General features: G+C 37.6%; 1 protein-coding gene across 1 annotated transcript in view; it reads right to left on the bottom strand.

Moving 5' to 3' along the window:
* Positions 1 to 20,788, bottom strand: part of PEX7 (peroxisomal biogenesis factor 7) — a 50,431-nt gene that overhangs the window by 18,742 nt on the left and 10,901 nt on the right. Inside the window, exons 6-8 of the mRNA XM_037391777.1 lie at positions 11,118 to 11,224; positions 10,609 to 10,722; positions 6,376 to 6,431 (exon numbers count right to left, since the gene is read on the bottom strand). Of these exons, the coding sequence (XP_037247674.1) occupies positions 6,376 to 6,431; positions 10,609 to 10,722; positions 11,118 to 11,224 (277 nt within the window). The remainder of the gene's footprint in view (positions 1 to 6,375; positions 6,432 to 10,608; positions 10,723 to 11,117; positions 11,225 to 20,788) is intronic.

Genomic DNA, 20,788 nt, shown 5'->3' with positions numbered 1-20,788 from the left:
TATATGATTAATTTTGAAGCAATTCTTGCTGAAATGCTAACTTCTTAGTTTACTTCCTATGTACTGTATGGGAAAACAAAGCACACCACTTACACACTTAAGACCCTACTCTAATAGAACTGCATAGGCACCACTGTTTTTTCTTATTGCACATAAGCTGATGTCCTGACAATGAAATCCCATACAAACATTCTTCTATAAGGTAAAATGGCAGATTGCAAGTTATGTTTGTTTCAATTCTTCTTTTATGAACAAGTTACTAGCTTTTATCATATCCTTTCTGCTTCTGAAGATCTAAAAATTTACAAAACTTACCAGTAACTTTAACCCTTCCCTCAAAACAATGATTTAAGAACAACCCTCATCGTCATCATCATGTACCCATATCCAACCCAAGAATGTATTTCTATCATTACCCTGTTCAGGCATCAATCAAAAATCCTAAACCAGAAACAGAGTGCCCTGAAAAATGGAGCATGCTCACAAAATGAAGGTATTTCTTGTCACTAAAAAGTTCAATCTGATTTAAGAAATGCAAATGAGAAACTCAACTTAGGAAGGTACTTGCCTTCTCTAGTACTTTTAGCTTAAATCAAATCAAGGTGCAGCCCAAGATACAGCATCATGTGCTACTCTAACCTGGAAAGATAAAGACATGAGCTTACCAATGGGCTGGTTGGTATACAATAGTAACAACTTCACTGCTGCTGATACACAGCAATTTAAGTGTAGTTATGAAAGTGAAGTTATCCAGCTTACTCTTTGTTCCCTGATTTCTCTCCAAAACATGAATTAACTAGAAGGGGACACAAATCCCTAACTTAGAAACACATATGGTCTCATCAGAGCTTCTAAATATTCCCCATCCTTTAGGATCATAATTCTAGGCTGAAGCTTCAGTTCACTTTGACATGTCCCACTCTTCATTAAGATTGAGAAAGGTCAGTTGGCTAAAAATGGGTAAATCAGATGCCTGAGAAATACAGAAGTGGTTGCCACTAACATACAGATAATACTGTAGGTATGTGTAGTCTTCTCAATACTTGTTTCCTCATCTGTCCACAAAGAAACCTAACTTTGCCTTCCAGACAGACAGGATACCTTTTGTAGAGAAAGGTTTAAAGGTATTTGTATGCCAAAAAGAATTAATAGATAACTTCACAATCAAAAAGTAAAAAGGGTTACTCAGAAGAAAAAATATGCACTTTGCATAAGAATAAATATTCAGATGCTGCCACAGTTAAATATTCAAGTATAAATACTTGAAGGTTTTAGTTACAAATATTTAACATTTATATAGACCTGTTTATTAAGATAAATGAAAAAATACAAATATCCCTTTGCTGTATTCTTCAACAACATTATAGCATTATTCATAGCACCAGAAAATTTGTTTTCATAGATAAAAGGTATTAATCTATTTATGAGGTTGTATCATTTGATGAGTAGCTCCTGCAGCCAACACCTTCCTCACTTTAAGAGAAATTCCATCTCATAATACTTATTTCACAGAAAACTAGTATGTACAGGCAGGAAAATGCCAGTGAATTCAAAAAATACAATAACTTGGACATTTGTTTATATGTCAAAATATTTACCATTAAATTGTTATTCTTTTTTTAATCCAAAAAGAAAATATGCAAGAGAACAGAAATGCTTTATGCTGGTCTGTGAGTGTCTTTGACTAGCTCTATAATTGCAAAAACCAGTTAAATCATAATTAAAAAATACAATCAGTTTTGAATTTTGTTAGTTTCATCAGATGTAACGCCCAAAGCTTTGACTATTACTAGCAACTCTGCTACCAAGAAGGCTTTTTATAATGATGCAGGAACTATTATCAGCTGAGACTTCAAATTAATAGATTCTTCTACTGCAGAGTTTTCAGTTTCACGCTGGAAACCACCTGTGACAAGCATTTCGTTCAGCGGGAAAACATTTTCCATGTGGAAAGAAAAGAAAAAAAAGAAAAAAGAGAGCAAATGAGAAAACACTACTCATCTTTTCACCTTTAAGAAAAAAGAAAAAAGACAATGATCATTAATTGAAGTGAAGAATAGTTTCTTTTATGAGCAGCATTATTGCAGTAGTTCTCAAGATTTCTTTGTGATCCAGGCTACTGAACTGTACATAGTGATGGAGAGCTAGAGATAGTGGATTACCTTAAAGAATCTTGCAGACATGATGTCCAGTATAGTACAACTTTCAACAAAAATCCCCTTTTGGCCTCAGAGGCAAGCTTCTGTGAATACATTTCAAGATCTGGCCTGATACCAGCTTAATGAAGTTCTATAATTTATCAGATCTTCTGTTTAGACGTTGGTGAGCCCTGTCTGTGCCTAATGCACCAAGATTTTTTTTTTATACTGAAGAGAGTCTAAAAATATAAAATAGTGATTCCAGTAAGAGATGACACTGATGTTCTTTCAAACTGAATTTTGATGGAGATAACATTTAAGAACATGCACACAGACCTAAATAAGTCCTGGAAATGTTACAGTACTTTGTGCATTTCCTGGCATTTTAACAATTAATTTGTGTTAAAACTGCTCTTTAATTAACCTACATTTTTCCTGAACTCTCTCAAAGAGTAAGGAAATGGTATAGAAAAAAAAATTCTCAATGATGCATTTACTAGACAGGGGTTAAATCCAAATCACTATACTCAATTATGTAAAAACTTGAGTTCAAATCTACACTCTCTTTTTATTAGCCCCCACTATGAACTTGGCATTTAAACTAGTTTTCAGTAGCTTGGCTATAGTGCACACATGCAATCATACTGTTTGCAAAGGATGAAGCTAAGCATTAACTTTGCTTTCAACCTACTATTTTTTGGGTTTAGATATCCAGTTAAAATTATGTGCCAAGCTAGCTGTTCTACCCGAAACAAACAAAAACCCTGCCTCTTCCATAGGAGTTTGGTAGTCTTATCTAAAGTTTGCATTTGTTTGGTTAAACTATAAATCTTCAGTAACATTTAAGATTACAGAGCTATGCCGTACCTAGTTATCTACTCTATGTTAATGCTTACAGACAATTCAGAGCTTGAAACAGAAATGTTAAAGAAAAAAAGAACAATATCATAACTAAACTGCTATTAAAACAACACTGCTTGTATCAATTAATCTGTTTTTAAAGGACTGCCATACCATACTGTTCTATGAATTATTATCAAACGTGGCTAACAAGTTACTGGCCTTGAGAAGATTTAACAAGATCCAAAATGAGTATCATGTGCTGGATTCCCTACTTCCACCTTTTATATATGTATCAAGTATTTTTGTTCTTAAGTTGAAATGTATGTGTATATAGTCATGTTCACCTGTCCACATGGTGTGTATACGCATGTACATACATGACAGCATGTGTGCACATATGTGCATGCGGAGTGTATTGTGCATCCAGTCAATCTCTAAACATTTCTAAGTGAACTTTACTTCTTACTGTGAGCTACGTTCCTTCCATGTAAATGACAGTACAGGGTACATGGCAGAGGTACAACATAGTTACTATATTACAGTCTTTAAAAGAGATGTTCCCAAACTGTTGTGGTAACAAGTTTCCTCCATTATACAGAATATTCTGCTTGTGCCACCTTTTTTCAAATTCTTTCACCTGGCCTTCTTTGTTGTTTGTTCACTCATACCAAATGCAGCAACTAGTAGTTTTAGAAAACTGCTAAAAATCTGTATTTCATCTCTTCAAACCTGCCCTCTGTCCCTAGTCACAGAAAAATAAATAAATGCCTAGAGTGGCATTTTGTGCAAAGGTCCCCAAGCTCTGCCTTTACATACACCCTGATATATGAGCTAGTGCTCATCTTTACTGACAGTTTCCACATATGAAAATGTCAGAGCTGAAATTGCATTAGATTTCAGTCCTGCATGAAGTGCATTAGTGCCAAACCTGAAGGACATATAGTTAGTGTCAAAAATGGGAAGAGATGACAACACAATCAAGTCATTTCACCACCTCATCTTCCTAGACTTTCTTTCCTGAGGAGCCTTTATCTACTGCAGCTCTCCAGTCTGGTGAGCAGTTCCACCGTCTCCCTATAATCCCCAACAGGAGAAGCCACAGCTCTGCCAATGCACATGGACTTCTAATTCCACATTTGTCTCCTCTGCTGTACACAGGTGTCAGGCTGATTTCACAGGGAAAGTGCAAATGCCTCTGGCATTATGCTGTACCCCACACCCTTCTCTGATCCCCATGCTTTCACTTTTCTTCAGGTTGTGGTCATTCTGCCCTGACATCTGTCGTTTAAAACACTCCTCACTGGGTTGGCAAGCCCATTGGCAAAGATGCTCTTGCCCTACTTTGTCAGATGGACCTTATGCCTGCCTTGCAGTACCCAATCGCTTAAAAGAGGACCTAGTGGTTGTAAAAGACAAAGCTGTGCTTATGATACCAGCTATGCAGCCGAGTGTTGCTTTGCTGGAGATGTCCTTTCCTACCTGAACCTTTCTCCTTCACTGTCAGGATCAAGAACACCACCACCTGGGCCCTCAGTGCCATGTAGCCAATCTTGATACATTCGTGGTCACCTCCTTCAGTAACGTGAGAACCCATACAGGTAAGTGGGAAAAGGCAGTGTTCTGAATCTGGACCAACCCTAGCAGTCTCTCCACAACATCCTGGACCTCAGCCCAAGGGAGGCAACAAAACCTTCCAAGACATCAGGTTGGGTTGACAGACAGATACTTCAAGAGGGAATGCACCAGCGGGCAGTCTCCAGTGATGATGGGCATTTTTTCTTTTGGTGCAGACACTCTGGCTCAGCTGACTCTGACACCTCCCCAGACCAAGCCTGTTCTTGCTCACCCATTTCCAGGGCACTAAATCTGTTCTCTAGCTCCAACTTGTGTTGCCAGAAGTCACAAGTTTCCAGCCTTCGCCATCAGGGGAATCTTTATCCTTACCCTCTGTTCCTGAAGAATAGTCTCTAACTGTCCCTCCTTCCTTGCACTGTGGGATTTGAGCTCTCACCTTTGAAGGATACCTGTGAAGACCTTGTCAGTCTTGCGTTCCCTATCCTTGATGGTATGCAATCTGTTCATCTCCTCCTGCAGCTCCTTTACCCCAGTACCTCAAAGAGAACACATCTCCCACAGGTGAAGCCACCATCACCCCCAGTCCCAGGAAGAGGCACCAGACGCTCCCTGCAGCCTAAGACCCGGAAGGCAACATCCTCGCCAGTGCTATCATGATTGAGGACTCAAATCTGCCAAGGATAACTGCTCCAGCAACTGTCTCCCTGTGCAACGTCTCCATTGTCACTGTACAGCCTCAAGCAGTCCCATGCCATCTGCAGCAGAGCTTCAGAGCCCCTTTGCACACCTGCGTGTTTCTGTTAGCTGCATTCTGGGAGCTGCGACCAAGAGCTTGGATCAAAACAGTATTCCAGCTATACTGCTCTTCTATACAAGAGATTATACAAAATTCCCACAATGCTTAACACACTAACTTCATGATGCAACTTAATATGATGTTATGGCACAAGACTATATAGATTTTTGATTTAGAAACATGTACAGGCACTGAGAGTTAGCAAGATTTCCCGTAGAAAACAGAACATTTCTGTGTCTGTTGTCAGATCACGTAGGACACAACCAGAAGTGATGTTAATTGGGATGACTTGGGGGAGTGGAATAACTTCGCAGTCACTTGTGGGGGAAGAGAGCTTCTCCCATTTGTAAATCTACTGCTTACTATATCCAGTCTATGTTATAAAATTTAAATGTAGATGAAAGAATGTGAATGAAATATTCAGTAATGTGCTTCATAGTTTATTGACATATGACGCTGTGGATCTTAGAGAAGTCCTAACATGAAGTTAAACTTCTTTGGGATTTTAATCAGCTTTAAGTCAGTGGTACTATAAAATCCTTAGCAGTATCAGATATACTAGGTAGCCAGGGCAACTTGCAGAAGTACTGTTTAAAGAACTTGAGCATACACACTGTGGAACAATACTCAAGCTTCCTCAGATACTGGTAGGACAAAAACTTTGTTCATAAAAAGCTTAAATAAAAATATGTCAGGGAAACTTACAAAGTTACCCACCTACATTAATATAAGAGGCTATTACCTTCTTAGCAGACACTATCACAGCTGGATGCAACTCCATTCAGCAGAACGATGTGAAAAGGATTACAGAAAGCATCTGTCAGAGCAGATATGATTCAGAAGAGTGACTGAGCTAGCCTTTAATGAAGAACCCATGCATTTTCAACATAGCTTACAAAGAGAAAACATCCAATAGCAACATTAACTGCACTTCAGTATGTCCACTCTAGAACTATCTCCCGTTGCAAGCCACATTAAAATATGTTATCTTTCCATTTGTATCCGATTAAAAAAATACCGTACCTCACAGTAAAATCATAGGAGCAAGACGCCAATAAGGTTGCATGGAATGGTGAAAACTGCAAGAAAATGAAACAGAACAACTTTTAAAGTAAAATCATTGTGAATGTATACAGACTTATAATAAGTAGAAAATTACCAAAGTTTAACTATATTAACTGTTTTGGTACGTACCACATCACAGACTACATCAGCAAATTTCTCCATTATGCTTCTAATTACAAAGAATGCTCTATGGGATCCTGCTTTGGTTTGATTTCATTACAGCAGTACCAAACAACCCTGCTGTAAAGTTAAGAAGTTTTAGGACAGTCATATAAACAGTCATTAAATTCTGCTTTTGGGTGACAAGTTGAGTATCATCTCATTATATAAATGTTTGAGAAAAGCCATGCGACCAGTTTATTCTTTTCAGAGAGAGAAAATCTGGGCCATACTGAAGAGAATGCAAGGTATATTACTGTCATCAATTCCACATCCTAAGATTTTGAAATTATTTACAGAAATGGGAAAATTGGAGATAAATTGAAAAACTGAAGGCAGCATAACCTCACTTCATAACTTCCCTGCCTCCTGCAGGGCATTTAATGGGACACACTCTTCTATGATCTCTTGCAGACAGGTCTAAACACTGCAAGCAATAAGGATGCAGTTATGTAAAATTGTTCACCTCGGCTCCAGCTTTTTGGCAACCCTCAATTTCTAACCATTTTAAGGTCAGTATTTCTCAGCAGGAAATACACAATTCATTGACATAACTTCAATTTGAAAAGCAGGTCCCCCACATCATGGTTCATAGGTAAGATTCTTCCTGCAAGACTTCCAACACTATTCACTGCTACTACGAAGTCAAAAGTTAAGCCTGAGCTATTGCCACAACTGCCCAAGCTGCCAAGACAGCAGTGTATGTTGTTGCCTGCCGAACCCTGCTGACAGAGTTCTCTTTACTGTAGCAGAACTGAGGGATGTGCATGCTTGAACTTTAACCTCCTCAGATTTCCTATAGTCTTTCTGGAGGGGGGTGTGGAATCATAACAAAACATCTTTCTCTTCTGTATCCCAAGAATATGAATACTGAAGAAGTAGTCTGATGGGCAGCAAAACCCAAAGGCATGTTTCCTGCATGCCCCCTTTGCATCTTTATCCACGTAGTTTCAGATGAAGCAAAAACATCTTGTCAAAGTTGAAAAGCTGTCATAACCTTAAGTATCCTAGAAACTTACCTAAGCAAACTCTGTCAATATACTTAGCAGAGTGCCACACATACAAGTTGAAAGAATTTGCACAATGTCTTTCTGCTACAAAGTGAAGATAGTATTTTAAAATTCCGTTCCACTCAACTGTGAAATAATACAACTTTATCACCTGAACAGTTGTATACAAACAGAAGAGACCAGCATATCACCCAGCCTGACCTCCAATATTTCATAGATAATTCACCCAAATATCTTCAGGTAAACTCAAAAGCCATAACTACCTTTCAGTATAAGAGATTGAAGTCAGCTAAGAATATGCAACAGCCAAATGCACCAATGAAAAGGGCTCCAGATGACCTCAGTGTGCTGATAATGCCCTGTACTGCAGTGAAAGATCATGAGAAATCTGCAGGAATCCTGACAGTATCATGTTGGGTAGAATTCCTTGCCAGCCTCAGATCTGACAGTCAATATAACCCTGAACAAGTGAACAGAATACAAAAGACAGACAGCTGAAGAGTGTGATTTCATGGTTGGTTTAAGCCAATTTAAAAATGCACTGCTGCCAAGAGTCATGGCCTTCCCTTCCCTGTCCACTTCAGGCTGCGTGCTCCTGCCCCCCCTCCTTTGTGTTAGGGCTTGCAATTGTGCAGTTGAGCAACAAATTGAGACAGCTTAGTGATCCAGACAGAAACTAGTCACTTTTAGGGACAGGATTTTTACTCGGAGCAATCAGCTGAGTCAGCTTGCTGCACAGCTTTGTAATTGCTAGTGTCAACACAATGTAGGGGGGAAGGGACATGAGTAGACAGCTGCTTCTATTTAAGTAGCATCCAGGTCTCTCTACATTTAGTGTGACTGGTGAGTTGTACCACACAAGTGTAGATATGCTGCCCCACCTCTAAATGCTGGCCCACATCCTCTTACCTTATGTCCAGAGGGACCATGTCTATCTTGAAATGGGAGCTATAAAATCCTGCTGAGACGGAACAGAAGTCACATGCATACACAGCCTCTCCACCGTGTCCTTAAAGCCACTCAGTGAACTGATCTCAGAGGCTGGTGAAAAGAAAGTTCTACTGCTGGCCAACTCATAATAATAATTTCAAGGCATTTTAAGAAAACAGGGAGCTTGATGGACCATAAAATGGAAACTCAATTGAGACTGTATAAGAATATAAAAGATACCCTACACAGTAAGGCCAACAGTCTTCAAGCCTAGTGCTCTATGTTTACATGGCATCTTTCGTATTTTAGTTTGTACTGATCACCTCTGGTCCTCTCATTAAATATCACTGAGAAGAGTCAAGCTTTGTCTTCTCCGTTTCCCCCAATCATTCATACACAGTGATAAGATCCTCCCTAAGCCTTCTCTTCTCCACACCAAACCCAGCTATCTCAGCCTCTCCTGGTAGGACAGAGGCTCCAGTCTCATAACCTTCTCTGCAGCCCTTTACTGGATTTACTCCAGTATGTCCATGTCTCCCTTGTATTAGGAAGCCCAGAACTGGACCCAACACTCTGCATGCGGTCTTGCTGGTGTGGTGAGTAGCGGGGAAAGATCACTTCCCTCAACCTGCTGACAATGCTTTTCCTAATGCAGCCCAGGATTATAGAGAATAGAAAAATTAGAGATGCTATCCCTGTGCAGCTTTTCTAGTATCTGTTTATCAACCAGCTGCTATCCATAAACCTGATGACACTGCCTGCCTATGCAACCTCTTCTGCAGAGAGCTAATTCAAGAAGTCTACCATCTGATGTATAAAAGAAGTCCTTCCATCTGTTCGTAAACCCATCTTCTGTAGTTCCATCAAGTTCTATTATCACAGGTTATGGTGAGTAACAATTCTGTGTTCACTTTCTCCATTTTATCAGGAAGATAATGTGCTGTGAATCCCTTAGTGGCAGAGCTGTTTTTTAAAAGACCCCACTAACTGTCAGAGAGTAAGAAGATGACAGTCTGTATTGATTAATACCGTATTGATTCATCTGTCTAAATGGCTGTCAAATAGGAGCTGCAAACTTATCTTGTTTAAAAAAGACAAGAAAAAACAAATTTGAACACCACTGCTAAATGTTCTTCTGCTATAAAGAACATTTAAGAGAGCCAGATTAGAGCATGGTCATGCAGGAATTAAATTCGGGAAAAAAGACTGGACAGCCACCACCAGTGGGGACAGCATACAAAGGTAGCTGAGATAAGGAAGAGCAGGAGCCTCCCAGGCTATCTGGCTGCAAACAGGATTGATGATATGGAACCACTTCCTTTTCTGACAAATTACAACCTAAGCACAGTAACTTCTAAAGTTGTTAGACACACATTAAAAATTCCAAGGGCACGTGAAGCAAAATACTGAGCTGGGATAATTTTTTTCTGCCAGTTCAGCCGTCCTAGAATACATTAATAAACATACCTGTTCTTGAAAGGCTTTAAAATGATCAGGTATATATCTGACTAATATAAAAAAATAGTAAGAACTGAATAATATGAAAAAAATGTCATTGTGCCTCTAGAACAAATCCCTGTTGGTGGGTGATCTAGTAGTACACAGATCCAGTATAGCCATCTGTAGACTTTCATGCACAAAGTTTTGAAATTTCTTTGAACATTTTAATGTTTCCTTTGTTTACACAAAAATACATATTCACAATGAGTTCTATACCTTGCCTTATGTGAATATTGACCCTTTGCATAGAAACAAAAAGGCACAGCACCATTTAAAAAATGAATTAGCAAAGGTATTTTCTCTATCTCAAACGCCATATAACATAGCAGAAGTAAACCTCCCAACACTCTCTCAAGCTCTCAAACACTCCTCATGGAAATATACTGACTTTGAAATCTCAGCAATCTGCTAAATATCAAAGTATTCTACAGTGCTGAAATGAAGGTTTCCAAGAACAATCACTACAGCATGTAAAATCTTCAACACCCATTTTATTTTTGCTAGTCATTAGATAATATAAAATATTACTGCTTTCCAGGAAGATTTGTTTAACAATTCAGTGGTGGTCATCAGGGAATAAAATACAACTTACTTTTACTCTTCTGATAGCATAGGTATGACCAAGCAAGATGAACACTGGTTGACGGATGTTCCGCAAATCCCAGCCTTTCAAGCTACAGTCAACTGCACCAGTTACCAGCAAGTTCTGATGATTTGATAAAACACAGATGTATCAGGAAAATGTAATTATTAAATTGCAATGATGTGCACGTTGGCTACAGAAGTTAGATAAATCAAACAATACAGATGAATAAATCATAAATGAGGTCTCCATTGTGTAAAATCAAGACAACAGAGAAATACAATCTGTTTCTCCACTATGGACTATTCTGTCCACTATACAAAATAAAAACCTCCAATCTACTTGAGCCATCCATCTGTTGGAGCAATGCACTTCTGAAGATGTAGTAATAAGTGAAAGCAACAAAGCAACTAGATATATTTTTCTAAAGAGAAGATGCATTAATGTTGCAGTAAAAAGACCCACTATTTAACGAGAGTTCTTCAAACAGGAAACCAGTTGGACTAACAGGTTTATACCTCATCATATTTGCACCAGTCACAGCTCAAGATCTCAGCCTGGTGGGCTGGTATCACAAGGTTGACTTTGGGAGCTTTCACATCCCAAACTCTTAAAGTCTGGTCACCTGAAACAAAGAGAAATTGACACAACATTGTTGAATCAATTATGGGATATAGTTAATCCTCTAGTATTTAGGAGGCAACTATTTCTTAGTTTGTATTTCATACAGCTATTACATGATGACACTCATGCCAAATAGAGCTAGCACATTATAGACACAGAGGTTAGATTAATGCAAAAAAGGAATCAGAACTTACTATTGCTGTTTCATTAGAAAAGAAAATAAGAACTACTTCATTTTATTGCTAACACTTCCATTATTTTCTAAACTCTAATTTGATCAAAAGGAGACGGGGTAAAATACTTAACATCTAACTACAGTAGTAATAGCTTAAGGTCCATTTAAAAATGGACTTAGAAGACCAGAATCATAGAAAAACTTTCTCTGCAAGCCAGCTGTGAAAAAGTACCTAGACACATACTTTTGGCATGCAGAAAAGTGAACAGTATTGAAAATGCAATTTATCTCCAGATTCTTTCAATGAAGGGAAAAATGATGATGCATTATCTGTACTCATCACGTGCAAAACCTGCACAGTTACTCTCGTTGAAATACCAGAAGATCAAGTAATTCTGCTGTAACTATTACAGATATTAAAGGCAATGTCTGCTTTAACCTCCGAGCCCATACACACACCTGCACATGTGCGTGCGCACACACACAGCTCTTCAGAGAGCAATGGAGTCCAGCTTAACTTAACAGTTGTGAATCACCTGAGCCTCTCTATCTCCAGCCATAAACTGCCTTCTACCCCTGAAGATCTTTACCATTTGCATATACCCTTCTTACAAATTCAGTTCTTAATGGCTTACAAAGACATGGAAAACTGCATCAGCTGACAACCATGCTTTTCAATTTTTTTTTTAAATTGTGATTCTCTCATTAACCCTGAATATTTAGCTTTGTATCAGCAAAAATGGATTCTCCAGCTCATTTTTTTACAGAGAGAGAAAATTGATTAGAACTCATGATTGTGTTCATCCAAGAGACAAATTAAATCTAAATAGAAGCTGTATCCAAACACCCATGATTTCTACAGAAATCATGTATCAGTACTACCTAAATTTAAAAAACAGTTTTACCTTGCTGCTGAAGAAATGACTGATGTTTCTTTGCCAGAAACACTTCTGGAAATTCTCAGATTGGTTATCATCAATAATTATGATTTTTATGCTGTTTAGATACAAGCATTTTGATGGTTTTAATGCCCATTTGGTCACTGGCCTTAAAATACACAGCTGGGCACACAAAATCATTGGTCTTTTTAAGAAGCTGGCTACGGTTGAAGCAAACCCATCCTTACAGCCACAACAATATTCCTATTGCATTTGCAGAAAGACACAAAATGGTTGCAAAGTCTGAATGCAAAAACAAAGCTAGAGTGAGCTTGGTTCCACTACCAGACACAAGACTAGTGTTATGACTATGGTGCTACACAGATCACAGGAAGCTCTGCTCTTATGGTTGGCTGGCTTTTCCTCAGACTCCATGATTGTGAGAGATACAGTACTCTTGGTGGATAAATTCCCTACCTGTAAGGTGGGAACAACACATGTTTTCTCACAATTTTAACTCCCCTCATCGATTTTGGTACTATCAAGAGTAAAACTGCTGCCCAGTATATGCACAGCACTCCTGAAAATGACACCCTGCAGTCAGCTGAAGCCCCAGGCATCACTAAAGTGCTTATAAAAACAGGCCAACATATGGAGAGGAAGGAACATAACCAGCAGGGTCTTGGCAAGAAAAGGGTAGTATGCTCATCCACCCACCATTAGTCTTGTTATCTGCTTGCCTGCGGAGGACAGATTTCAGTTTGAGTCTTAAGTCTTTCTGAGCTATTATAATGGACTTCTTAAAAAGCTTTTATTTTAATTTCATCAGATAACACAAGATTTGAAGGGGAAACACGTATTTCACTGTAGACAGGACCATTTTTCCTAAGCAAATAAATATATAAATCCAGGTGAACTAGAATGAACTGCTACAGAGATGGGCCACAGTAGCATTATGAGGGCCAAAAACGTTTGGAAAAGTAAGTTACTCAGCCAATAACAATTTCGACACTAAATATACAATTGCTCCAATTATGTCTTTTTTAATAGAAAATGCTGATGCACAAGAAAAAGAATTATTTTCCCTTTTTATTATTATTTTTATTTATTTATTTGAAAATGCTAGACTTAGCTGTCATTAATTCCGGCTGGCACTATTTGTGAAATGTTTTTAATGCAATAACATAACATGCAAGTGAGCCTTTCTGTGAACAGAACAGGCTGAATTAAAGCCAAAGGCAAATCCAATTTGTCCATTTAAGTTAGCTGAAGAATCAGATTAATTAAAAAGAAAAAAAGAGGCTGATAAGCTAAACAAGTGTAATCTTGACACACATTTTAACAAACTTTTTTTTTACCTCAAACATCTTTCTATGACCTCACTATATATATTTATATTTCTTTTCAACAAAAATTGCTGTAAAAAATTTTGGAATTTCCATGATTCCTTCAAACCTGCACTTCAAAGGATACATTTCTTCCATATGGCAAAGCAGAAGCAGGATAATAATAATAGAAAGTACAACTAAAGCACACCTAGTACAATCATATTCACTAACAGCCACTGCCAGTTTGCATACCAAAGTAAGCAACCAAAAAAAGTGGCCAACATTTCCCCCACAAAATATTTCTATTTTTGTAAGAAGCAATTTCTCTATGGCAACAGATTTTTGCTGGTCTGTTAGATAATTACGATTCCAGATTTGTTTGTATATTGTACTTGCTTTCTTTCATTTTAATGAATATTTGTGAAATCTTGGACGAATCAATAGAACTACACAATATATACTCATCTATTCAAAATTTTTGAAAGAGATGCTAATCTACAAGTACATCATCCCCGTATATGGGATAAAGACCACTAATGTGAATCACAATGTATGACAGTGAAAAGATACAGTTTATTTAAGATTTAAATTTCATGTAGGTTTTAGACTGGTTTTTTAATCACAGATGTATTTTACCCAAATCCATAAATGATAATCTCCTAAGTCCTGTGATAAGGACCACCTAAGCAATCATTGCCAAATAGTGCAGAGGTAAAACATTAACTATAAAAAACAGCTAGGTATTTGGGAGATCATTAAAAACTCAAGAAACCTTAAACACTATCTGAAGGCAAAAAGGATTCTAACCAGGACAGATACAATGTTTTTCAAGAACTAAAGTAAAGTAGTTAGCTCAAAGTTTTACTTCTAAAAAAATCAGATTCATTTTTTAAAGTTCTAAAGCAAGAAAACTTATTTTCTGACACTGTTCTCTTATGAAGAGGAAAAAACCCACCAAAAAACATATATTTAATTTACTGTAGGAAAAGAATTCAGCATAAGGGACAGAAGTATTGGAATATAAGGTGTAACAACATAAAATGGTTTGGGTTGGAAGGGACCTTGAAGATCATCTAGTTCCAACCCTCCTGCCATGGGCAGGGACACCTTCCACTAGAGCAGGTAGCTCAAAGCCCCATCCAGCCTGGCCTTGGGCACTTCCAGGGATGGGGCATCCACAGCTTCTCTGGGCAACCCCTTCCAGCACCTCACCAGCCTCACAGTAGAGAATTGCTTCCTTATAGCCAATCTAAATCTACCCTCTTTCAGTTACAAGCCATTCCCCCTTATCCTGTCATTACATGCCCTTGTAAAAAGTCAATGAAATCCAATTAAAGTAAGTACTTCTGCAGTGCCATTGAACGATTACAAGTTAACATTTCTTACTTGTATGTATTTTTAAATACTAAACCAGACTAAATTATTTAGCCAGAATGACATAGAAAATGTGGGAGAATAAGAACAGAACCCAAATCTAATGACTCTCAAAACCCATCTTTTTAGGCATGTTAAAACAATCATGCTGTTTCTGTCATAGATACTTGTCCTGGTTCTGGCTGGGAGAAAGTTAATTTTCTTCCTAGTAGCTGGTACAGTGCTGTGTTTCAGATTTAGGATGAGAATAACATTGATAACACACTGGTGCTTTAGTTGTTGCTGAGCAGTGCTTACATTAAGTAAAGGACTTTTCAACTTCTCTTGCTGCCCTGCCAGCAAGCAGGCTGGGGCTGCAAAAGAAGCTGGGAGGGGACACAGCTGGGACAGCTGGCCCCAACTGGCCAAAAGGGTATTCCATACCATATGATGTCATGCTCAGCATATAAAGCTGGGGGAAGGAGGAAGGAAGGATGTTTGGAGTCATGGTGTTTGTCTTCGCAAGCAACTGCTACACGCGACGGAGCCCTGCTGTCCTGGGGATGGCTGAGCACCTGCCTGCCCATGCGAAATGGTGAATGAATTCCTTGTTTTGCTCGCTTGCATGTGTGGCTTTTGCTTTACTTATTAAACTGTCTTTATCTCAACCCCTGAGTCTTCTCACTTTTACTCTTCCGATTCTCTCCCCAGTCCCACTGAGGGGGGACTGAGTAAGCGGCTGCGTGGGGCTTAGTTGCCAGCGGGAGTTAAACCACGGCAACAGCAGAAGCGAACCTAGAGCAGGATTAATAAAGCTCATGAGATTCCACACAAAGCGACAGAAATAGTGACATGAATAGCAGCTTTATTTAAATCATTGAACAGGACTCTACTGAATGCACAAAATCTACTTCCACGTAGCACAACCTAGATAGCAAATAAACATAACTGCCAGTGGAAACATACTTTGCAACTGGTAAGTTTTTGGTCTGATACAAAATGCTGTAAAGCTAAGAAACCAAAGAGCTTTAAGTTATTTCAGAGAAGACCTCAACAGAATCTTTTTTCTGAAAGGAGTAAATAGTTTTAAGAAAATAATAATTAAAAAAAATAATCAGTGAAAACTTCTTTCAGTGTTTTCCAAGATGATTAAACATAAATCTTGGGTCCAAATATTTATTTCAATATTGACTTAACTTATGACTTACTATTAAATGATTTTTCAGCAAATGGCAATATTGGCTAGATACTTAAGTCCAAACCAAATGACCCAGAACCTATTAATTCACTGTAAAAACCTGTGAATGCATTTTCCTTCTTAACACTTAATCATTATTTCACAATGCAAGATTCTAATATAAAAAGTGCTTTATATTCTAGCATGTGCTGCATACAATACTTTACTATGGTTAGCATACACTATAAATTGAGGGCTAAACTCATTTCCTGAGAAATATTTCAGCTTGCACATCAGAGGATGACTTAGCAAAGCTTACTGAGCACAAGACTTGGATGAATTCTCCACTGTGCTGGTATGTCTTGAAGCAATAGATTGCAAATGAAAATGCCCACCTGACTTCATTACACAGATGTGACACAACAAAGTAAGCAAGTCAATTATATTTTAATACCTTCTAGCATAAACATCAGTTTAGCTAAACTGCAACAAAACACAGTAAGTGTGTATTCAGTTTGCTCTCTAGATACTCAATTTGTACAATTTGTACAATGCACTAAATTGAAGCCTCTTACTCTTTTATCCCTTGAGGATTTGTATTCCAAAAATGACCAACTTGTGCAAAGCCTTGAACCTTATTCATGATGGCGTTTCTTCTAGCACATTCAACAAACAAGCAACCAGCAAAGAACTTGTAAGTAGCAAAGAGTTGGACCCACACCACACAAGCTAATGGAATATAAATCTCTAGTGAAGTGTTTTGGAACCCATGACTGTCATAGAAGAACAGAAAATTATTTCCTGCAGGTTTTTTGGAACCTGAACACACACAAACATCTTTGGATGTATGTTGGATGGATGGAGCTCCACTCCCCAACTGCTCTTTGTTTTGCTCTGTGCTACTTTTGAAGCAGGAATTTAAGCTGAAGATTTAGAAAGCTGAAGCCAAAGAACAGACAACCCCAAATTTGGTCCAATAACTTACACATGGAAAACACCTCTTTATTGAGGAGCTGCACTCAAGGCTATTCCAACTAATTCAGTAACCATCCTCTTAGTAAATGTACACCTTCCCCAGCTCATTATTTCATGCCAAATAATTTGTTCATTTTTAGTTTTCTTTCACAATTTGGATCCCAAACACAAAAAGGTGTGCCAAGACTACATGCCAGCCTGATTTATGAAACTACAGCTTGACAACCCCTTAACTACACACATTTGTCACTAAGACCACTAGGCAAGAAGACAAACTTTTTAAAAATCAACTCACTATGTCAGGGCTGGCAATAAAACAGAATATGAGATCAACAATGTTTTTTAATTCTAACCTTAAAGTCTAGCAATGAATGCAAGGGATTACAAAGAGTGGAGGCTGGATTTACAAGTTCGTTTGTAAACCAGCAAAGCTACAGTTCCCCAACACTTTTGTCAACATAATAAAAATTTTCCAGAAACGATCACATCTTGTTGTTGTATGAGAAAATTTTTTGCCCTGGGCTTTCAGTCTGAAAAATAAGTTTTTGAGCAAAGAATACAATTAATTGACCTAAATACTGATGAAAACAGACATTATCTCGCCAGATTTAAAAAACACTCTTTTCCCTTATTCATTATTTATTTAAGATGTTATGAAAACTATGCATGTGCCCTAACCAGTCAACTTAAAGAGTGTGGTAATGATTTAAAAATGAATGCGGCATTAAAACTGAGGTCCCGTAGCTCAGATAAAAGTTAGCAGTTATTCTAAATCTGGGCTTTGTCAAATCCAAACCACTCATATTTTTATTTGCCATTTTCATATCTGTATCAAAGAATACTGCAGTTACACAGATTAGGGTAAAATGGTACTCATTAGTTACTTCCCACTGTTAAATTTAAAGGGCAATAAATACAGTTGATATTATAATGGATGCTTTTTATATAAACCACAGGACAACGTAAGGCCTATTGCTCCACACTCATGGAAAACAATTTCATAGAACTGCTTTATGTTTGCCTATATACTAATGTTGTGTGCATGTGGCACTTTATGTGCTTCTCACCAATGTGCTCTCTGGGTTAAAAAAAAAAAAAAAGAAAGAAAAAAGAGAGACGTTTGGGCAAATGACACAATGACTCATTAAATCCTTTTAGCCATGAAAATGCTGTTAAACATTTATGTCATTGCTTTAACGACATTTTCCACATCACTGTTTTTTCAGTGTAAGGCAGACATTTGCCAGGACTCTGGTTTAGTGCCACATGTACACCTGAACATCCTGCTTATCTTATCAGCTCAGAAATCATTACTGACATCACAACAGCTGTTATTTACACATACAGAATTAACCATTTTTTCTGTTACTATGAACTCCCAATTTCAAACAAAAAAGATAAGCCATTTACTTGCTTTTTGAGAGTACAAATGATTGTACATGAAAACTACAGCATTGTAAAGTACCTTACACATGCCTGTAAATGTTAAATGGAAGTGTATTAGATGCTGAATAAAAGCTAATTTAACTGATGCATCAGACATATTTATCTTCTGTAAGTTAACTGCTTTTTATTGTCCACTACAGACAAACTTCGTTTTCCTGTATGTATTCAGACTGGAGAGTTAATGAAGTAAAAGAAGTACAATTAGTATCAAATCTTTTTTCAACTGCTTTATATTGCAGTCTTAGGTTTCTCATTTTCTTCACTGATATTCTTTTTCTAGTCTCATAATAGTGTAAGAAAGTAATTTTCCAAAAGCAAAGATTTAACCCAATTAGCTTCAGGCAAAAGTTGTCTAGGTACATAATGGTCCTTCTGAGCAGCTGTTTTACTGTGGCTTGCAGTTGTGTTTGGTTTTCTGTTTTCAGTATTCACAAACTAATCAGTTAAGTGGAAATTAAACCTCTGCTAGCATCAATGTGGATTCAAATAAAGGCAGGAAAAGGGCAAGGCTGAAGCATGCATAGCATCCTAAACCTCTGTCTCTCTTGCTTATTTTCTTTGAAATAATACTAATAAAAAAAATAATAAAAAACCCTCATGCATTGCTTCACTTAAATTTAGGTAAATTGGAAGCATTTCAAGACCAGTATTTTTTTTAATCTATCGTTAACAACATACCTAACTTATTTTACTAACACATGCAAAACTGAAGATGCTACAACAAGAAACAGTTCGTTTCTGGTCTGAAGTGCTAAGAGTTTATATTATTAAGATATAAATAAGCCTGTGGTTGTGAGTAAGTATGTGTGAGGTGGAATGAAAGAAAGGCGACAGGAGGGGCGAGAAAGAACACACATACACACACACTACATGCCTAATGCCGCGCAGCCTTCTTCAAGAGAATGTTTCAATACTCTTCAAAAAGCTATTGGTTTTAAAAGTTAAAAAAACCCAAGGGAGATGAAAAGAAGTACAAGAAGTTTCCTTACAGACTCAGTTTCAGGTACTAATTTTCAAGACAAGACAAAGTTGCAAAAGCGACCAGAAAACAAACAAACAAACAAAAAAAGGGGTAAACCCTTCCAGCAAGTGTATCAAAGGGAACAGCTGCACATTCGACACAATGTTACCATGTTGAGATTGCAGTTTTTCTCCAGCTCCAACTTCAGCTCAATAGATGAGTCATCAGTGAAATTAAGCTTTCTGTTCCATCATTTTCTCTCCTGCTTAAAGTATATGGACCGTAGCAAGTTTCAAGTGAGGTCCAGCATTCTGAACAGTTCCACTTCACTTTCATCACATATCTTGACTGACAGAGTAGAATGCCATTAAACACTAAACAGTGAAGTAAACGCTCTGAACATAAACCATCTGATACACTTTTCTTACTATAAGGAAATGGCATTTATACCCAGAGCTAGAGGGTCATGAGTACTTCTACTACCCACAGTCCTGCTGATCAAAGAAAAAACTTCCAGTATATAATTTCTGCAGTGAAGGAATCTAATCAAACCACAGAAAAATTCCAATGGAAACTAAAACCAAAAGCAAATAAGAAACATTTTCCACATCTGCATGTCATGACTTCTATGCAAGGCCTTTGTTTTTAAGTTATTTTATTTAGAAGCACACGAGATGTTTTATTTCGGAAACCATAAGACAGTTCACCATCATTCTGAAGACTTTATTTTCTCTTAGCTAATGATTTTACACCTAGCATTACACTATGGGATTTTATTTCACACTTAAGTAGTACTTAGAGAACAAAAATACTGTGCATCTTTTGTGCATGTTTTTTTTTTCCCTGTAAAATACTATGGAGTCATCAATTGGTGAAAACTGACTGCAACTAGCTTCACGCTCCAGCAATATGTGTTAGTCCCTTTCAATAATCAAAGTAAAATTCACAAAATAGGAAGTCTTTAGAGTTTTAGTCAAAATTTCCAACAGCTGCACCCACTAAGTCACTCAAAAAACAGATCAAGTGTATGTTGCTGTACCCAGTGTATATACCACTACATACAGCATCTAACAATCAATGTTTCCCAAAATTGTTAAAGTGCCAATGTATTAGAAGATAATTTGGCTTCATACTCTAGAGGATCAAATTTGAAATAACTAGCTGGATCAGTAAAGCTCTTTTGTTCACCCAGATTGTCAGAAATTTTGTATGAGTAAGACTACCATGGAGGGGAGGCTTCTGAGCAGGACTTTAAAGAGACCATCATAACAC

Source organism: Falco rusticolus, chromosome 6, assembly GCF_015220075.1.
Source record: "Falco rusticolus isolate bFalRus1 chromosome 6, bFalRus1.pri, whole genome shotgun sequence".
Lineage (NCBI taxonomy): Eukaryota > Metazoa > Chordata > Aves > Falconiformes > Falconidae > Falco > Falco rusticolus.
This window is presented reverse-complemented; position numbering and strand designations above follow the sequence as displayed.